General features: G+C 42.6%; 2 protein-coding genes across 2 annotated transcripts in view; one reads left to right on the top strand and one right to left on the bottom strand.

The window, feature by feature from the left end:
- si:dkey-52l18.4 (uncharacterized protein LOC560708 homolog) lies at positions 1–3944 on the bottom strand. The gene is made up of 5 exons (XM_012882853.3): positions 3662–3944; positions 2476–2814; positions 2122–2355; positions 1996–2024; positions 1–1915 (listed from the first exon to the last, which is right to left on the bottom strand). Exons 1-5 carry the CDS (start codon positions 3711–3713, stop codon positions 1814–1816), a joined length of 756 nt encoding a protein of 251 aa, XP_012738307.2. The 5' UTR covers positions 3714–3944; the 3' UTR covers positions 1–1813.
- A 6547-nt stretch (positions 3945–10491) lies between these two features.
- blmh (bleomycin hydrolase) overlaps positions 10492–18854 on the top strand; it is a 34140-nt gene continuing 25777 nt past the window's right edge. The window contains exons 1-6 of the mRNA XM_036149837.1: positions 10492–10632; positions 12428–12625; positions 13650–13759; positions 16988–17129; positions 17249–17337; positions 17422–17514. Coding sequence (XP_036005730.1) covers positions 10623–10632; positions 12428–12625; positions 13650–13759; positions 16988–17129; positions 17249–17337; positions 17422–17514 — 642 coding nt within the window. The 5' untranslated portion in view covers positions 10492–10622. The remainder of the gene's footprint in view (positions 10633–12427; positions 12626–13649; positions 13760–16987; positions 17130–17248; positions 17338–17421; positions 17515–18854) is intronic.

The following is an 18854-nucleotide window of genomic DNA, read 5'->3' as shown; positions in this document are numbered from 1 at the left end:
TTTTCTGCTTTAAAAAGGTTTAATCAATAAAAGACAGGACATAAAAAAAAACATGTATCTGGTATGGCTAGGGTTGTATAGACCAACCCTGTTCAATAAGCTGACCTCTGATGAAAAACTGTAACGGTTTTTGCATCGAACATATTGTGGTTTTCTCATTTCAACCAATATTAGCTAAAACGTTCCTCGGGAACTTGCACCTCACTTTTCTTTTTAGAACGGATAGAGTTAGTTTCCTGCCATAGATCAGACTTTCTATACATTTTTCAATGGACTTGACCTTATGACCTTGGGCGGGCCACTAAAGGAAGCATAGTACCAGCCAGTTTTATTCATATTAAAGCCAACTTTGATGCGAGTTTGGGATCCTGGTTCTGTTGGAAAAACCAAGGTGTGTTAAAATATAAAACTATCTAACCCAGTGGTTTTCAACCCTGGTCCTCAGGATCCACTATCTTACATGTTTTAGGTGTTTCCCTGCTTCCACATACCTGACCTAAATAAATGGGTGATTAACAGGCCTCTGCAGCCCTTTATGGCTGCTGAGGAGGTGATGCAATGGCTCCATCTGACTACCAATAATAATAGCTTCTAGCTCCTGTTCCTACCTCCTGCTCCTTCACCAGTATGACCTCTATTGTGGGTAAGAAAGGAGCTTCGGACTGCTGTGTTGATTTCGGACAGCCTTTAACTCTGACGTCATTACCTGACAGAAACATACATGGATGATATGAGTCAAATACGGACCTACAGCTTGTGAAAATGAACTACAAAGTGACATTTTCATTGATTCCTGTGTGGTGGGCTGTGCTGGTACGTCATGTCGCACAAAGGATTGTGGGATTCTTTACAGCTCCTTGGCACCAGCAAAAGACTCTGCGTGGTTCCCATACTAAATTAGCCATGTGAGGAAGCACGCAGGCTACTTTTCCTGCCTCCTTCCTCACAGACTGCACTATACAGACAGCACACATGGTGCGTCAGGGCCGCTGGTGCACTTCCGCTTTGGCTAAAGAGTCCTTACCCACCAGAGGTATTTGGATGGGCCCAATCATATGATTTAGATGTGGTGGAGCAGACACAACTAAAACATGCAGGGTAGAGGATCCTGAGAGCCAGGGTTGAAGAACCCCGATCTAAGCCAAAGTTACACCCTCAGACGAAGAGAAATTGGTTGGGAGGTTGGGCAGCAACCCAGGATCCAGCAAGAATCTACCATGAAGATGGAGATCAAGAAGATGTTGAAACATCAGTGTCCACAGAAAAACAAGTCAAAATAAGAAAAGTCAAGGAGATGGTTTTAAACCCAATAAAACTGCACCAGGTGTCAAGCATGGAGGGAGCGGTGTGGAGCTGAGGATCTGGTTTTCTCACAAAGGAGGTTGCACAAAGTGGGTGAAAGAGTAAAAGCGAAGGACTAACTCCAAGGTCTACAGCTTTACCTCAGATCAGCCGATGAAATGTCTACACAATAAGGTGTTCCAGTAGGGGAATGATCTTAAATACACAATCAAACTGCTTTTGAAATGCATAAAATTAAGCTTCTCCAATGGCCCTAAAACTAACTTTTATTTGAAAATGCTTGGACTAAGCTGGGTCACCGCAAGTAAACCATCCAGTTAAACGACCTACCATTTCTAATGAGAGGGTTTTCTATCCAGCCAGTATCATGCCAGGACCTTACCGGGGGCTCAAAGACATCGAATCACTGAAGCTGTGTGCTACAGAAACAATTCCCACCCTGGAACCAAAACTATTGAAATAGATCGTTGAACTTGGCTGCTCCATATTTTCCATCTTCTTTCTGCTGTTATCAGGGGGAAAACCTGACGGATGAGTAGACGGTGGGCTGAACCGGCTCTCTCTCGGCCTCGTGCTTCCTCAGGGCGTCCTGAGAAATGTCTGCATACAGCAGCTGTAACATGTAGGATGAAACGTTAGCGCTTTAGACAAAACTCTGACGCTGCACAGCACAGAGGCAGGACTTTCACCCACCTCGGGCTTTTTCTGGGGCGTCGGTGGAGCTGCGAAATTTAAACCAAGACAAAAGTTTAGCTCTGACAGCATTAGCTTCTCACCCACTCTGTACTTTAGACTACTGAATGAAACATTTTTGGATACCTCTGTGAGGAGGAGCGGTGCGTTTCTTTGGTACCGGGCGCCGGGGCAGAGGCTGCGGAGGCTGTTGTGATCTATCATTGTTCACAGCTGCATATAGGACCTCTATCCTGGGATGTGGCTGCGGCTTGACCTCTGAACTGAGGCAGCGAGCCAATCCCAGAATGGCAGGAAGACAAAGGAAGGCACCGGTGCAGACCAAAACCCTGTGTAGTATTTTTCTCTGAGAGGCAACACCTGCAGGTTGGGGATGTCAGAGAAAAACAGCAATGCAGAAAAAAAAAAAAGAAAATAACACGGGTGACTAAAATATGCATGATGCGCATTTGGTTAACACATTTAACTGAGCATTTATACCTTTCGTCACGTTCACTTGCATCCAGTGGCTCACATCAGAGCTTCTGTCACTCCATTGCACATTGCATCTGTAGGAGCCTTCATCTGACTGGATTACACCCGCAATCTTTAAATTCAGCTTGGTTTTGTTGGCGTCGAGTGTGAAGTTGGAGAGAAGGTGCCTCGCGCTGTCTTTAACATCGGTACTGTACCCTGTCGTGTTCTCCCACGCCCATTTGCCGCTCCAGCTGTGTCCACAGTGTTGAACCACACAAGACAGAGACAAACTGCTCCCCGAAGCCACCGGGAAAGTTTCACGTTTCCCAAGAACGCTCTGACTGCATTCTTCCGAAAGAACACCTGAGTGACAGAAGATTCACATGGATTATTTGTTGGAGAAAGCTTAATTGCATTGACAATGATCCCTCATTTTACCTGCACCGGTGCTGTTGTTCTATATCAGTGCCAGCTATCGATTTGCCAGCTATGGCTTTTTGCCCAGGGCAGCACTACCAAGAAAAGCCGTTGCTGACAGTTGGGCCCTGAACAAGTTTCCTAGTGCGTATCGGCACGCCTGGTCGGTAGGAGTGACATTGAAGCTGGGATCTGAGTCATAGCTTAAGATTTGGATCCATTTCTGTTTACCTTTCCTATTTAATATCAGATCAAAAAGTTTTAGTTGTCAAGAGTTAAGAATGAGTTGTTCACCCAGGGCACCATTCATGCAGGTGCCACCTCTGTCAATTAACCTAAAATGCTTAATTAAAACCTAATTAAGCATTTTGGGCATTAATAAACATAACCAAAAACAATACAACATGTACAGGGCCCTCGACTCTTAGTGTCACACGTGGCAACAGGTTAAAAAGGCCTACTATAATTCATTATTCAATAAAGTACAATCTACATTTAACTTTTTAAATGCAATTTTTTTTCTTCCGAAAGACGACACCCATGTTACAGTAGATTACAAAAAATAGTAGAAGTCTAAGTGACATACATTAAAATTTGACCCAGACTTAACTCATGAACTGTATGTATTATTCGGAGTCAAATGGTACAACAATAAAAAAAAAAAGCTGATATCAAAGTCACATGGATGTATTCCTTCTTCAACAAAATCTTTTCAAATACAAAACATAGCCTGAAATGTGACAAGATGGTGAGCAGGTTTTTCAGATTTGGACGTGTCAAAACATGTTCTTACCTCCTTGAAGGAAACAGAGACAGCTGATCGCACTCAAGAGAAACGCATACATGTCTGGTGAAAACAATGCTGCTGTCCGGTCGGAGCAAGATCACAGTTCCAGCGGAAAGGTTAGGTCTCCATGTTTTTGGCTCGCCGATATAAGCTCTTTCTGGCACCCGTTTGAGCAAACTGACCCTGTTTGTTCAAACTGTTTTCGGTCTTTCTCTTGCTCTGCTTTCACTCAGACTGCATTTCAGCTTTCGGTTTTCCTGCTGCTCTTTTTTTTTTTTTTTTTTTGGTTGGTTGGGGGAGAGTTAGAGGAAGGAAGTGACCCACTAATCCAGCCCCATCACGCTTTCCCTAACGCTATTCACACACGGCAGGATGTTAATTTACAGGAAAGCACTGACTTCATCAGAAGGAGTACCTTTGAAACAGGAATGGGACCAATTTCAAGGAAACGTTACGACCATATAAAAGACCTTGGAAAACCCATTTGTTCTTCTTTGCATTTACTCGTGTGCTCATGTGGCATATTTAAGTGGATTTGTTCTCCTAATTCTTTATTTAAATTTAATTACTGTTTTTTAAAAGAAAGTTTAGCTTTGGCACCTTACAACTGCAGATTCATGTTTGCAGGTCTTAAATGCCAAAAGATCTTTGTGAAGGTTTCCAGGTTTTCTCTTGAAATACATCACCTTGCAAAAGTATTAAAATTCCTCAAACTTTGACACATTTTGTTACATTGCAACCACAAACATCAATGTAAATTGTTGGGATTTTTAAGCAATGGACCGACACAAAGCAATCCACTTTGGTTAGCCTTAGAATTAGGCAATTAACTAATTTTTTTTTTTTTTTACAAATAAAGTTCTTAGGAATGTGGTGTGCACTTGTTTTCAGCCCTTCTTACTCTGATTACCCTAAATGCAATGCAGTAAATTGCCTTCAGAAGCCACCTAATCAGTAAATAAAATTGTGTCAAATCTGTGTTAAATTTAACCTCAGTGCGAATCCAGCTGTTCTCTGAAGGCTTCAGAGGTTTGTAAAAGTACTTGAGGGAACACAAAGCATCAAAAACATAGCAGACAGGTCAAGAATGAAGATGTAGAGGGGTTTAAATCCGAGTTAGATACAGCTTTATGAACCAACCAGTCACTAATTCACTGGGTTGAAGTAAAACTGGTAAAAACTATACATCCAACATCTATATCCACTTATCCATGCAGGGTCACAGGGGGTCTGGTGCCTATCTCCAACGGTCATGGGGGGTAATACACCCTGGACAGGTTGCCAGTCCATCAACCAGAGACACACAGGGCAAACAACCATGCACACACACACACACACACACACACACACACACACACACACACACACACACACACACCTAAGGGATATCTGGAGGGACCAATTAAAGCTACAGTGGGTAACTCTTGCGGTGCTGTTTCTGCACATAAAATATCGGTCATTTTCCAGTAAAAGTCCTTTTTATCTTCTTTAGTTTTCAAAGTCTCTCAGTCTCAGTGGAGCTCACTGCCAGGGAGGAAAGCCTTCCTTGATCAGTCCTGTTCCGGCTGTATGTTTGTTCAGCATAACTCACTAATAATACATCCATAACTTGCTGCGACTCTACTGTTATGGGATCAGGAGCGGTTCCCCCTGAGCGCCCCCTGTCTAGAGGCCAAGGAACTGCCGGCCTCGCCTACAACCAGTTCTTTGCTGTATGATCGCCCAGCAGCATGAAAACATGTTACCTGCACACAGTATGATGACCAAAACACAATTCGTAAATCCACATACATTAAATTGTGGAAAATCAGTTCATAACTGTTTGAACAATTGAATCTATGATCTAGAGACAGGAAGATGCATTCACAGAATGGAAGCCAGAGCAGTTAACATGGGATTGCGCAATCCCAGGGGAGGCCAAGCTCGCTGCGGCCTCACCGGCTTCACTATGAAGCGCCACCAAGGATTTACATGAAAAATAGTGAAAAGTCTGCGATTTTAAAGAGAGTATGATCAAAAGTGAGGAAATTAGATAAAAAATTACTTATTACAAATGACTGAGTGAATCACAATTTATATTATGTTATCATTATATATTTTCTTTATTTCCATGATGACAAGGGAGGCCTGACCTCTCTTGTCTCCCCTGACTGCACGTCACTGATGCGGGGCTATTCACAGTCAGTGTGGTTTCTGTACTCAGTGTCATTTTAAAACCCAATGAGTTTCAGTTCCACATTCTGCTGTCTGTGCTTGGTGAGCCCTAACTTGTGTCGTATGTCGGGTTGTTATTTTCTAGATGGGATTTTGTAAGCGTCACAAGGCATATAAAAATGTTCATTGTTTTCTCTAAATTCTGCCGTTGTTTATTTGTCTGTATTTATTTCTTTATTTTTGTTCAAATTAAGGCCCTTGATCCTACTTGGTTCTACTTTATGTATTATATTTGTGAAGAAAGGGATTTGTGAATCAAAGGTCTTTTTATATGTTAAATATCGATGATTCAGCAGAACTGGAAAATAAACTAAGCGTTTTTGTTGTAGAAAAACAAATGCACTTTCATTCTGTCACATTTTGGCAGTGATGGTTTTTCGGGCTCCCACTTCATCCCATTCGAGAAAGCAAAAATGGCGGTACCTTGTCTGTGAGCTAGTGGAAACATAATTCTTTTTAAAGTGTAACTCACCTCAAAATCCACTTTTTCTTTGCAGATATACTGTAATGGTGCTACTTTACTGTAATCATGCATTTGTTTTAAAATTGTTATTTGAAATTGTTTAGTTATGCAATATTTATCTTAAAACCGTCCCAGTGCTGCCGTCTTAGGGTTGAATGGTGGCGATTGCGGTTGAATTTTCCTATTGGTTCAAATGGTACATGCTTTCGTCACAATAGCCATAGTCACGAAAGTCACTTTCCCTTGTCCTGACCGCTGCAGCAACACACCCTGCTTCTCTCTGTGAGTGAATCAACCAACGTAAGTTGCCAGCAAGCTTCTCCTGTCTTTTAGGCGAATCTTTTTTAGCTGATAAGGAACATCATGTCTGGATTGGACAGTGATGGTTAGGGTTTTTATTTATGCACATAAAAAGTTAAAAAGTTCCTGTTTGGCGCAGTTCAAATTTAGATACGAGTCGAATACCAGAGACTATGTTTGGAGGTTATACCTCATGTTTTTGGTGTGTGTAAAATATTTAATACCTGCAGACAGCCTAAAGGTTGCTTAATTTCCTTGATGCTTCTGCGATGTCTGCGTGGCCAAATGACGCCATTTTTGGCTTCCACGCCCCACTGAGCGGCTGAAAGTTTCCATTCCGCGCACCTCGGAAAATTTCTAACTACGCGGACAGTACCGCGGGGAAAACATCAATACCCATCTCCAAGACATGGCGGACAAGGAAGTGCTCCTTCTGGCTGGAGGTTGGTGAATATAGACCAAAAAAACATCACCATGTTTAGCAAATTGTTAACAATTCCTGGACAGAAATCGTTGTTACTCTTGGAAGAAGGTAAGATGCTTCAATGTAGGAAACAACTGTGTTTTCTACTTCCACGTGTTGTGGGGTATAGTACGCGTAGCGTAGGAGCGTAACACTGCCCAGAGTCTAGGACAGGGGTCGCCAACAAGTCAGAGACTAAGAGCCACTTTCTTTTCTGTGTTACTGCGAAGAGCCTCATCATACACATGGGTACACATGAACATCATCTTTTAATCATGTATGCACGCATACACAGACCTCTGCTCAGCCAGATCTAATGAAAATAACCACACCAACATGATAATATCAGTAATTTTCCACAGTTAACATTGTGTGCACTGTCTCACACACACACACACACAAACTCTCAGTTCAAGCAAGTCCACAAACAATAATAGAATAATTTTCAATAACATCTTTCTCTTACTATGCTGCTTAGTGAGACTTCTGGCATTCCTTATCTTGAACTATCCTCTTCAAATCTGGCTTGTATTCTGTTGTTGCCACTCTAAGCAATTCTTTCAAATGAGTGTCAGTCAGAACAGATCGATGCTTTGATTTCACATGTTTCAGGGTAGAAAACACAGACTCGCAGACGTACGTTGACCCAAACATGGACAGTATCTTAAGCGCAGCTCGTTTGATGTTGGGGTATTTTTCAATTGGCACACTTTTCTCCTCACAAAGGTCGATCATCTCCAACTCAGCCGCAGCCTCATCTGTGACGAGCGGGGCTTTCAAACAGTCTGTCTCCGCATTAAAATGGGTCGACAAGAAACGTAATCTGTGGTCTTTTCGGTTGTAGACCACGGAACCGGGTCACAAAGCTTTCGCGTAGGTTTGCAACCAGTGTTGCATATCTGTCTCTTTTCTTTTTTAGGGCAGCGCTGGTGACTTGCTCACTGGCTTTTAGGGTTAAATCTCCCTTTTGAATATGCGCCTCGAACAGCTTTAGTTTGTTGACAAACGCAAACACACTTTGCACCAGGTCAGGCGGCATTTTTAACTTACCCTGCAGGGTCAGGTTCAGTCTGTCCAAGTGACACAGCATGTCGACTGAAAATGCCAGATCCATAATCCACTCGAGGTCTGAGAGCTCGGGATAGTCCTTGTCCTTCTCCTCCATGAACAGTTTCACAGCCTCCAAAAGCTTGAAGAAGCGAGAGAATACCTTGCTTTTTGACAGCCACCTCACAGTGCAGTGCACTGGTCACCTGGAAGCCCTTGGTCCAGCTCAGCGATGAGATTCCTGAATTGCCTGTGGTTAAGCGCATGTGTGCGGATGACGTAGTTGACGATTTCCATCACAGGCTTCATGACGTTGTTTAAATTCAATGATTTAGACACGAGTTGCTCCCTGTGGATGATGCAGTGGAAATTCCAAAAGTCAGGAAATGTTTGACCAGCTTTGCACAAACCCCACAAGCCCGTCCACGGATCCGATCATGGCTGGCGCTCCATCCGTGGCTATTGCAGTTAGTTTCTGTATGGGGAGATTTGCTTTTGCAAACGCAGCCATCATTGCTTCTTTCACATCTATGCCACGGGTTCTGTCTTTTAATGTCACAATATCAAGGAGTTCTTCTTTGATCATTCATTCATTTGACACAGACCGTGCCAATATTGCCAACTGAGGCTTGTCTTGTATGTCACAACTCTCATCCAATGCCACACTAAAATACTCACATGCTTGAAGGTCAGAGTGCAACTGTGATTCAACAGCTGTATTAATATCCGATATTCTGCGTTTAACACTGTGGCAGGACAGTTGAACGTCTGATACGCTCCGTTTTAGTTTGTCGTCTCCAGGAGCCAAGATTTCAACGGCGTCAATGAGGCATTTTTTAATGAAGTCCCCTTCGTTGTATGGCTTTTTAGCCCGTGCTATGTTCCAAGCCAGCTGATATGATGCAAGTGTTACGGTCTCCGAGTGTTTCGTACATTTTTGGAAAAACTGCACCTGCTTTTCTGCCTGGCTTTTCAAAGCGACCAACTTGTTCTTGCGAAGTTCAGTCCCTTTTGGAAATTCCTGTTCGATGATAGGGTGGAGTGAGCTGAAGTGACGCTGAAGATTTGAAGCTTTGAAATGCGCTAATGCTGCGTGACGTATGAGGCAGATCGGCTTGCCATTACGTTTAACAAAAAAATATAAACTCTCCCACTCTGGTGAAAACGTCCTGTGTTCTTCTTCATATTTTCGTTTGGCTGTGCTTTTTTCCCCCCGGCCATTTCAAGAGGTAACTTGACGGAAATTGTTTACAACACAAATGATGTCACACCAAAGATTCTGTCGTCGCTCGTTTGACGTCACTCAAACAGGCTTACATGGTCAGTGTGCCATCTAGCTGTAGGGGGAGTGAATGACAGCGCCAGCCAAGCATTTTTTGACGCATGTCATGTGACAGCTCCTGAAGAGCCGCATGAAACTAGTTAAAGAGCCACATGAGGCTCGCGAGCCGCGGGTTGGCCAGGTCTAGGAGAATAATGCTGCTTCGGAGGAAGAGCCGCATGGAGCATAAATGCTGCATGTCTCATTTCTGCATGGAACCTACTTGCAACAAGCACCAGAAAGTATCAGGTGCGAACCAGAAAATATTTTTCCCTTCAATGTCCCTTTAGGGGCTCCATACCACTCCAGGGGCCTGTCTGACTGAGAGGCTTTTAGACCCGAACCAGATAACAACAGCATGTAGCTACCAGTGACTAAAGCATCTGCCATTTGAACCAATAGGAAAATTCCACTGCAATACTCACTGTACTCAACCCTACAAAGGCAGCACAAAGAGGTTTTATTTTATTAACCTTTTTTGGATTGATCGTGACCTGGATGACTGAGAATCTTCACCAACACAAATAAAGGCCGAACAATGCATGGTTTTCAATTTTAATAAAAAGAGAGTTGACCACCCCGCCATTGATGAACTGTTCTATTCTACTGTTGAACAGTAGGCTGTATGGGCTTCTTTAAAGCATAGATAAAAGCATTAAAAACAACTGTTTTGATTAAGATCAAAACTGAAATCTTCTATCTAGGTTCAGATATTATTTAGGACATCATCTTCGCCAGTTATGAAGCTGAATGCTCTCAAACTGGAGGTCAAATTAGTTCACTCTCTATAAAATGACTGGAGCCTCCTATCTGAATAGTTATGGTATTTATTGAAAATAACGAATTAAAAATAAATGTCTTTAACAGGTAAGACCTATTTGAGGAAAACATTTATTTTTCAATAGGGATCTAGGCGGGAAAAAGGTAAATGAATGAAAAATAAAAGTAAATTGCATTATTAGGGGACCGGGGACTTTCGAGGGACAGAATCTGGGGTTGTTAAACTCCGCCCAAAACGCCACGTCAAAGATCGGCACCAGGAGGGCGCACAAACGAGCGCACCCCGTGAACACGGCGACTCGCTGTCGGTGAATGAGATAAACAAAGAGCCGGCGACTTTTTGGGACTACGGTGACCGCTCGTCAAGCTTCCCGGGAACATGGACGCCGGTAGGTCGAGCGTCGCCGTCTCCCGCTTCAGTGCCGCCGGTTCTCGGTCGCCGACGCGCTGAAACGAGCGCTTCCCCGGCATCTTTAACGGTGACAAGCGATCGAGCTAACAGGCTAGGTTAGCATCCGGTCCTGCTAGCCGCACGCCGGGGGCGCTGAGAGCTAGCGGGACCGGGTGCCGTGCTGTCTGTCTGCATAAAGTTGCCAGCTTAGGCAAACAAACGCCGAGCAAGGCGCGGACGTCCGGACCGCGGTTCTATAAGCAGCTAGTGGGACTTTTTCTCCCGTGGGTGAAGTTGTCAGCTACGGGAAGCGCGATGCTACCTGAACCTCAGCTCCGAAACGGACCTGTCAAAAACTCCTTAAACTTCTGATTTATAGCGGCGGGCTTTTCCCCATCAGAGAATGGGCTTATTGGTGTTTTGTGAATGTTTTTATTTTATTTTATGAGAACTACCCTACATGGCTGAGATCCACTCCCTCTTTGCTTTATGTATACAGGCGACTGTTTTTTAAGATCCTGGATCCTTGGGCAGTGATGGATCCCACATCTGTACTGACTTATTTGTTTGACACTTGGTAATGGGGCGGCAATGTTGTCTTCTTTTAAGTTCACGTTGATCTCCATTGTTTTTTTGTTTTTTTTTGTTTTTCCAGCTGTGGAGCTGTGCCCCTGCTGGTGTTGGGGCATCATAAAGGTGCTCAGCCAATCCAAAGGCAGCTGGCTGAATTTCCCAACAAGTGACCCCTGGCTGCTGGCGCTTGGCCCCCGCTCCATAGAAAAGCCATTGTGCTGTCGGCTTCCACCGTTCACGCCTTCATCTGTTGGATAGCAGAGGCTAGCCAACCTCACCCGCCACCCAACTATTAGATCTCCCCCCCCCCCCCCCCCCCCCCCCCCCAAGGCTGTCACTTTAAAGCTGTGTCCTCCCCACGTTGTCTGTCCGTGCGCATCAGGATCATGTTTCCTGCCCTTAAGGGCCTCTTGATTATTTTCGATAAAGCACGCACGGACGCCGATGATGAAGTTCGACGCCGTCCCTGTCCTGGCGGGTGCTGCCGTCCAGCTTCGGGGCCCCCGTAGAAAACGGCATCCTTGCCAGGCAAGGAGGGTCGAAGCGTCGGCGGCACACATGACTGGGCAATGTCCCGCTCGATGTTTAATTGCTCTGCGCTATTATTTGACAGAATTACAGACGGGGGCCAGTTGGATTCTGTCATGGTGTGTGTGTGTGTGTGTGTGTGTGTGTGTGTGTGTGTTGCCCTTACTTCCTCATTCAGCAGGACCAGACAAGCTTTCCAGTGTGTCCCTCTTACAGATGGAGCCTAATAAGTGTTGGGGGCGCCTGCAGGCCGCCAGTACTATTGGAGATCCTGGACACATTCTGCGTTTTTTTTCTATTTATTTGTCGTCATGTGCTCCAGCTGGGCCTGTATTCGTCCGCCATCTTTTATCAGAGCTGAACTTTTTTTAATAGGTTTGCCCAAGCAGGCTGCTCTTTGTCGTTACCTCAGCTTGGAGGGTGGAAAAAGAGACTGTTGAAGTATTCAGCAACAGAGGGCGTGTTGGTTTACAGCTATCGACCCGCTGTTTTCCAGGAACGATTGCGCTGCCGTGGGAGGAGGTGGGGGGTGCTCTTAAGTCAAATGGCAAATGGGAAGTGTGTTTAGACCTAAAGTGCGTCGACGAGTTGCGAGCGGCAGCCGTGCCGTCTCTGCTCGAGTGTGCAGCCCTGCTTCTGACCCGTGTCCTCCTCCACCTCTGACCTCCTCCTTTTTTGGTTTTCCCGTCCAGGTTTGAGTCCAGAGAAGGTGACCAGCTTCATAAAGCGGCTGCGGTCCGAGCCGCGTTACCTGTTGGCCCAGAACGTGTCCACCTGCATCGACCCGCTGGAGGTCTGCCTGCACCGGCAGACTGTCCAGGACACGGTGCACATCTTTCAGCACTCCATTCCCACGGAAGGCAAGCCCATCACCAACCAGAAAAACTCAGGTGGGTCAAAGCCCATTAATTTCTTTCAGCATAATGTCGCAGTCAGCCACAAACGTCAATGTATATTGTAGGGCTGGGCGATAAATCGATTTAATCGATTAATTTGAATTTACAATTCTTTAAGATTTCATTTTTGGAAAATCTGGATTTTATTTTGCTAATACACTCATTGGGTTTCCACGAAGAGAACAGCACGTGATGCTGAATATATGTTTAGGCAAATGTATTGTCAAAATATTGTTAAGTGGAAACTTTTTTTTTACCATAATACGAAGTACTTAATTTACTTATTTACTTTTTTTTTTTACTTAGTTTGAAGTTCACAAGTGCAGTGAAGCCTGTTCTTAGCTCAATGTGTAATACCACTAGCAGCAAATGTTTTGTTATATTTTCATTGTTTATAATGGCACGGCTGCCATCTTGTTTTACAAGCATGTTTCACAGCTTGTTTTTAGTTGCACTTTGAATTCAGGTCAACTCCCTGACAAAATGCTTGACATAAAAGCAAGGCTTTAAAATAATTTCTTTTTATGAAACAAAAAGGAGGAAAAAAAAATCGATTAATCGGATTTGGTATGATAAAATCGGAGATTTATTTTTTAATCCATATCGCCCAGCCCTATTATATTGTTACGATTATAGCTGTTTTGGTATTATTCTTTGTAAACGCCGCCATCCAAAGTGATAACCAGCTAAAAAAATTTTACAGTTGTAGCGTGATCTTGGTTTTTCAGGTTAGCCAAGTGTGATCTTTGAGAGAAAAGATGGCGTGTTGGATCAGCAGCGTCGTATGTGGTCCAGCTGTGCTTAAGATGGTTGCCGTATATCCAGCTTCCACATTTAATCTCAAGTCGTCATACAAGTTTACATGATCCTTTACGTAGTTATGCAGCCAACCAGCACAAATGCGTTCCCAGGTAGCTCCCGACGGCTCACAGGATGACTGAACAAGATGGCCGAGTGCTCGGAGGAAACGAAACGGTCCTCACTAACATGTTTGCCGTTGTCTCTTCATTCTCTACAGGGAGATGTTGGATCTTCTCGTGCCTCAACGTCATGCGGCTTCCCTTCATGAAGAAGTTTAATGTAGAGGAGTTTGAGTTTAGTCAGTCCTATCTCTTTTTCTGGGACAAGGTAACCAGCTTATTATTATTATTATTATTATTATTATTATTATTATTATTATTATTATTATTATTATTATTATTATATTTTTATTGTTATAATTATTGTTGGTATTCTTCTTCTTCTTATTATTATAATTATAATTATTTTTGGTATTATTATATTTTTATTGTTATAATTATTGTTGGTATTATTCTAATATTATTGTTATAATTATTGTTGGTATTATTTATTATTATTATTTATCATTATTATTATTATTGTTGGTATTATTGGTATTATTATTATTATTATTATTATTATTATTATTATTATTATATTTTTATTGTTATAATTATTGGTATTATTGTAATTATTTTTTATTATTGTTGTTGTAATTATTATTTTTATTTTATTATTATTGGTATTATTATTATTATTATTATTATTATTATTATTATTATTATTATTATTATTATTGTAATTATTATTATTGTTGTTGTTATTATTCACACCGCAGGGAACAGTTTCTTCTGTTTGGATGCTGTTTTTGCCTCCATTTGCACCGATGCAATGTTATTACGCTGCACTCTGTCGCCATGTCATTGTTCCCAAAACCCTCTTTTGTGTGTCCTTTTTCTGGACTGATGTCACAGTGACGCTCCCCCGCAAGTTTTAGCCTCTGCTTTGTTTTCACGTGGTTTTCCTTTCACCAGTGTGTTTGGGCAGAGTAGATTTTTTTTTTTCCCCCCCAGTCAGGAATGCAACTTTAATTAGCGACTGGTGGAGGGCTGTCACTGCAAATAAAGTCTGGATTTGACAGTGATGGTTAGGGTTTTTATTTACGCACATGAAAAGTTAAAAAGTTCCTGGTTGACGCAGTTCAAATTTAGATACGAGTCGAATACCAGAGACTATGTTTGGAGGTTATACCTCATGTTTTTGGTGTGTGTAAAATATTTAATACCTGCAGACAGCTTTCCTTTGTCTTTAATGGGAAAGGCGTTAGATTTAATCTTAGGTCGCTAACAAACGGCCGTGAAGTCTTCAGTCGTTTTTATTATCTCTAACAACACCGGTGTTAACGCAGCATCTGTGTAGACAGAGCCATTTTTCACACGTGTTCTTTTGAGGATTTTAAATTGATGGAAACTCATTGATGAGGAAGAATAACACAACTGATGCGTTCTTCCACCCTGTAATGGGGCCGATAACCTGCTGCTCAACCCGCGTTGGTGAGGCTGGCACCTAAGGAACGTGGTCGAGCATCCATGCTGATGTTTTCCCCAACCAGTTGATCCATTCAAAGGACTAGGCACACACACACGTTGGTATGTGCATCATTGTGTGGACCTTCCATTCATTTTCTATTGCTTTCTGTGCCCTGAACCTAACCCTGAGGTCACAGGTACATACCAAACCATAACCTAAACTCAATTCACACCTTAGCCCTAAAGCTAAGCATTAGTCCAATTTGCATTGTGTCTACCTTGCAAAAATGTCCTCACAATGCCGATTGTCCACACAACGTCGGTCTACTGTCAAGTTTTGGTCCACACGGCGATAGACATACATGTACACACACACACACACACACACAATGAGCTACTTGTCGTTCATTCATCAATTTCTTTTAAGAAGGAAACGTGTTAAATATATAAATGGAGAGTTATGAGTAATATCATTTCATATAATCTGGCCTTTGTCAGCTTATTTAGCTTTTTGCGTCATTGCTACCCTGAACAATTCGTTCTGTTAACTGTGACATCATCCAGAGAAGACGGCTCACCCGCTACTACCATCTAATGTAGAACAGATTACTAGATCAATGTGTGCTTCTGTGCTTTTTTGTCTCTCTTGTTGTGTCTCTGCTCTGTTTTCTCTAACCCCCAGTCGGTCGAGGCAGATGACCGTTCATACTGAGCCCGGTTCTGACAGAGGTTTTTCCTTCCCATTAATGGGGAGTTTTTCTTCCCACTGTCGCTTCATGCTTGCTCAGTATGAGGGATTGCAGCAAAGCCATGGACAATGCAGACGACTCTCCCTGTTGCTCTACGGTTCCCCAGGAGTGAATGCTGCTTGTCGGGACTTTGATGCAATCAACTGGTTTCCCTATATAGGACATTTTTTGACCAATCTGTATAATCTGACCCAATCTGTATAATATGATTGAACTTGACTTTGTAAAGTCCCTTGAGATGACATGTTTCACGAATTGGCACTATATAAATAAAATTGAATTGAATTGAACAATTCCCAATAAGGCAGTGCTCATTTATACATTCGCCTGCTCCAACAATCAGCGAAATACGTGAAACGTAATTTTTAGTCATGTCCCAGCTCAGGGTAAAAAGCTTCCCTCGCGGGGGGGAGAAGTGGCAGCCGTGAACCCGGTGTTAGAGGGGACAGGTCCAGCTTCATTTGTTGGTTCTGCTCATTTCTGTCTGACCTGCAGGCTCCTCGGCACTAACGGACACGGGTTGGCGTGTCTGTAAGTTTCATCGTGGCAGGAGCCTTCACTTTATATCGGGTATAAAGAGGAGAGAAGCGTTTCGCTACCTGAGGCCTCCACCCACACAGCTCACCGAGTTCATGCCTTCAAAGGTTAATGATAAATGAAAGGTGAAAGATTTCCCAGTTCTTAGTGTTCCCTGCCTTTTGAGATAATCATTTAATTGTGCGAGTGAGAGCTGCTATCAGTTCAGTGCTTTATCTATACCCGCTTATCCCTGCTGGGTTACAGGGATAGGCTGTCTCCAGCGGCCTCCAGCGGTCATCGGGCGAGAGGCAGGGTAAATGCACACACTCAAGCCTAATGCCAACTTACAGACGAATTAACCGTCATTTTCTTCTTGCCGCTTCCTGCTGCTCCACCTTGCAGCCCCATGTGCTCAGTTCAAGTTGAAAAAAAAAAAAAAAACGGCGTCATTAAGTTTGGCTTTCTTTAAAGACATACTATGCAACATTTTTCAGTTAATTAATGTGCTTCATACCGTTTTGGATGATTAAATGAGTCATTTCAGGTCGAACAAAGGTTTTCTCGGCCGCCCTGGTGGTCTGTGGGGGAAATACCGCTCCTGCAATTGCAAGTTCTCCTTTGAGTGGATGTGTTGCATGTGATTAGGTTCTGTACGCCATCAGCCTGGATGTAGCTGCACATGGACAACAGCCTCGACGGCTAAATCTGCCCGATGGACTGAAAGAATTGTTAATTAATGGGAGTTGTTGGGATTTTTTTTTCCTTTTTCTTTTCTGCAGATCGAGCGCTGCTACTACTTCCTCCATGCGTGCGTGGATACGGCACAGAGAAACGAGCCGGTAGATGGGCGCCTGGTCCAGTTCCTGCTCTCCAACCCAACCAATGATGGAGGACAGTGGGACATGCTGGTCAACCTCATTGGTCAGTTCTCCTTTACTGCTATCGGAGTAAATCAAAGCTAATGCTTCCTAACTAAGGTGGCTATACGCTGTCTCTGCTTTACCCTCCTGAGGCGTTGTCATCTCCTTTTTTTTGTTTAGAGAAGTACGGAGTCATTCCAAAGAAATGCTTCCCAGAGTCCCACAGCTCAGAGGCCTCACGCAGAATGAATGACATCCTCAATCATAAGGTACCAAATGCACATTTAGCTCCGTTTCTGGGTAAAATCGCTGGGAAATTTGGTATTCAGAAGACGTGTCCCGCTTTGTTCCAGCTGAGAGAGTACTGCTTGAGACTGAGGAACATGGTGGCCAGCGACGCCACGAAGGCCGAACTGTCGGGAGCCATTGACTCCATGATAGAAGAGGTGAGGCTGAGAGGCAACACCCACTCGTGTCTTCCCCTCCGTTTCATGCTGATCTGTCGGTTTCCTTTGAGGGACCTGGGAATGTGGGAGGAAGTACTGACTGAATGCTGTTTCAGTAAAATAGTTGCAGTATCCACTCTGAGAGCAGAGCATTACGGTAGTGAAAGAACCGGGCCGACCCGCTACCCTCACGCGCCCTTAACGTCGATGTTTGATCAAAACGGAAAACTAAATGTGCGTACCTGCTGTTTACGGCTTACAAATGATGTTTTCTGTCATGTATTACATCATTTATGTGATTATGTTCCAGCGTATAGTTGCAGGAAGTTCAGATTAAAAAAAGGAAATCAAACTCAAAATGCCCAAAAAAGAGAAGCTGGGATTTATAAGGACATCATTTATCTTTAGCGTCAACACATGGACATGGCGCTAGTATCTTTCTTTGTGTAATGTAATAAAAAAACATATATAGTGAGTAGTCAGGTCAGAGTTGTAGGTTTGTTGGGTTACCCGCTTATTTATTCACTTATTCAATTATCTGCTGGTCGTAATCGCTCCTGTACAGCACGGTCCGGTTCTGTAAGGAACGTAATAAAGAGCGTCTTCACTTTGGAACCAAAGCGTCAGACAGTGCTTTCGAGTGGCTTTCAGATTTTAGATGAAATGCTTGACATAAAAGTTCTTAAAAATAATTTATTTATGTGTTTGTTTATTGTGAAATGAAAAGGAAGAAAACTAATCAATTACAGTAACCAGATTTGGTCAAATAAAATCAGATTTTATTTTTAAGCCATATCACTAGGGATGGGTATGGTTAAGGCTTTATCAATACTACTACTCTTAATGATACTCCATATTGATCCGCTATTTTATCCGTACCATTATCAATACTTTTTTTTTTTTTTTTTTAGAAGAAAAAAAATTATCACTGACTTTTTTTTATTTATTTTTTATTTAATTTTTTTTACATTTGGAACAAAAGTAAACAAAATAAAAGTGCAAAATAAATATTTTTAATAGAAATGGAGCAATACAAACCTAAATAACTTTATGTATAAACAAAAGGCTAAAACACTATCTTGAATAAAAAGTATGCTGTTGGAGAGGAATATCAACATAGACAAAACAGAAAATTATTAAAAACACTCTAAATATGCTCAATACCAAAATAGGACTCTATAAAATAATTTCAAGTATTAAATATTTTTTACTTAAATCCAAACTACATTTTTACATGTTTTATATTAATTTTAACCAAAACATAACAGACACTCACAGTGCAACAGTTTTAGAGAGAAACAAATCATTACCCATTAAAGATTATGTTTATAATATATTTA

This window comes from Fundulus heteroclitus, chromosome 18 (genome assembly GCF_011125445.2).
Source record: "Fundulus heteroclitus isolate FHET01 chromosome 18, MU-UCD_Fhet_4.1, whole genome shotgun sequence".
Classification (NCBI taxonomy): Eukaryota; Metazoa; Chordata; class Actinopteri; order Cyprinodontiformes; family Fundulidae; genus Fundulus; species Fundulus heteroclitus.
Note: the sequence above shows the minus strand (reverse complement) of the source record. Positions and strands in the feature narration are given on the sequence as shown.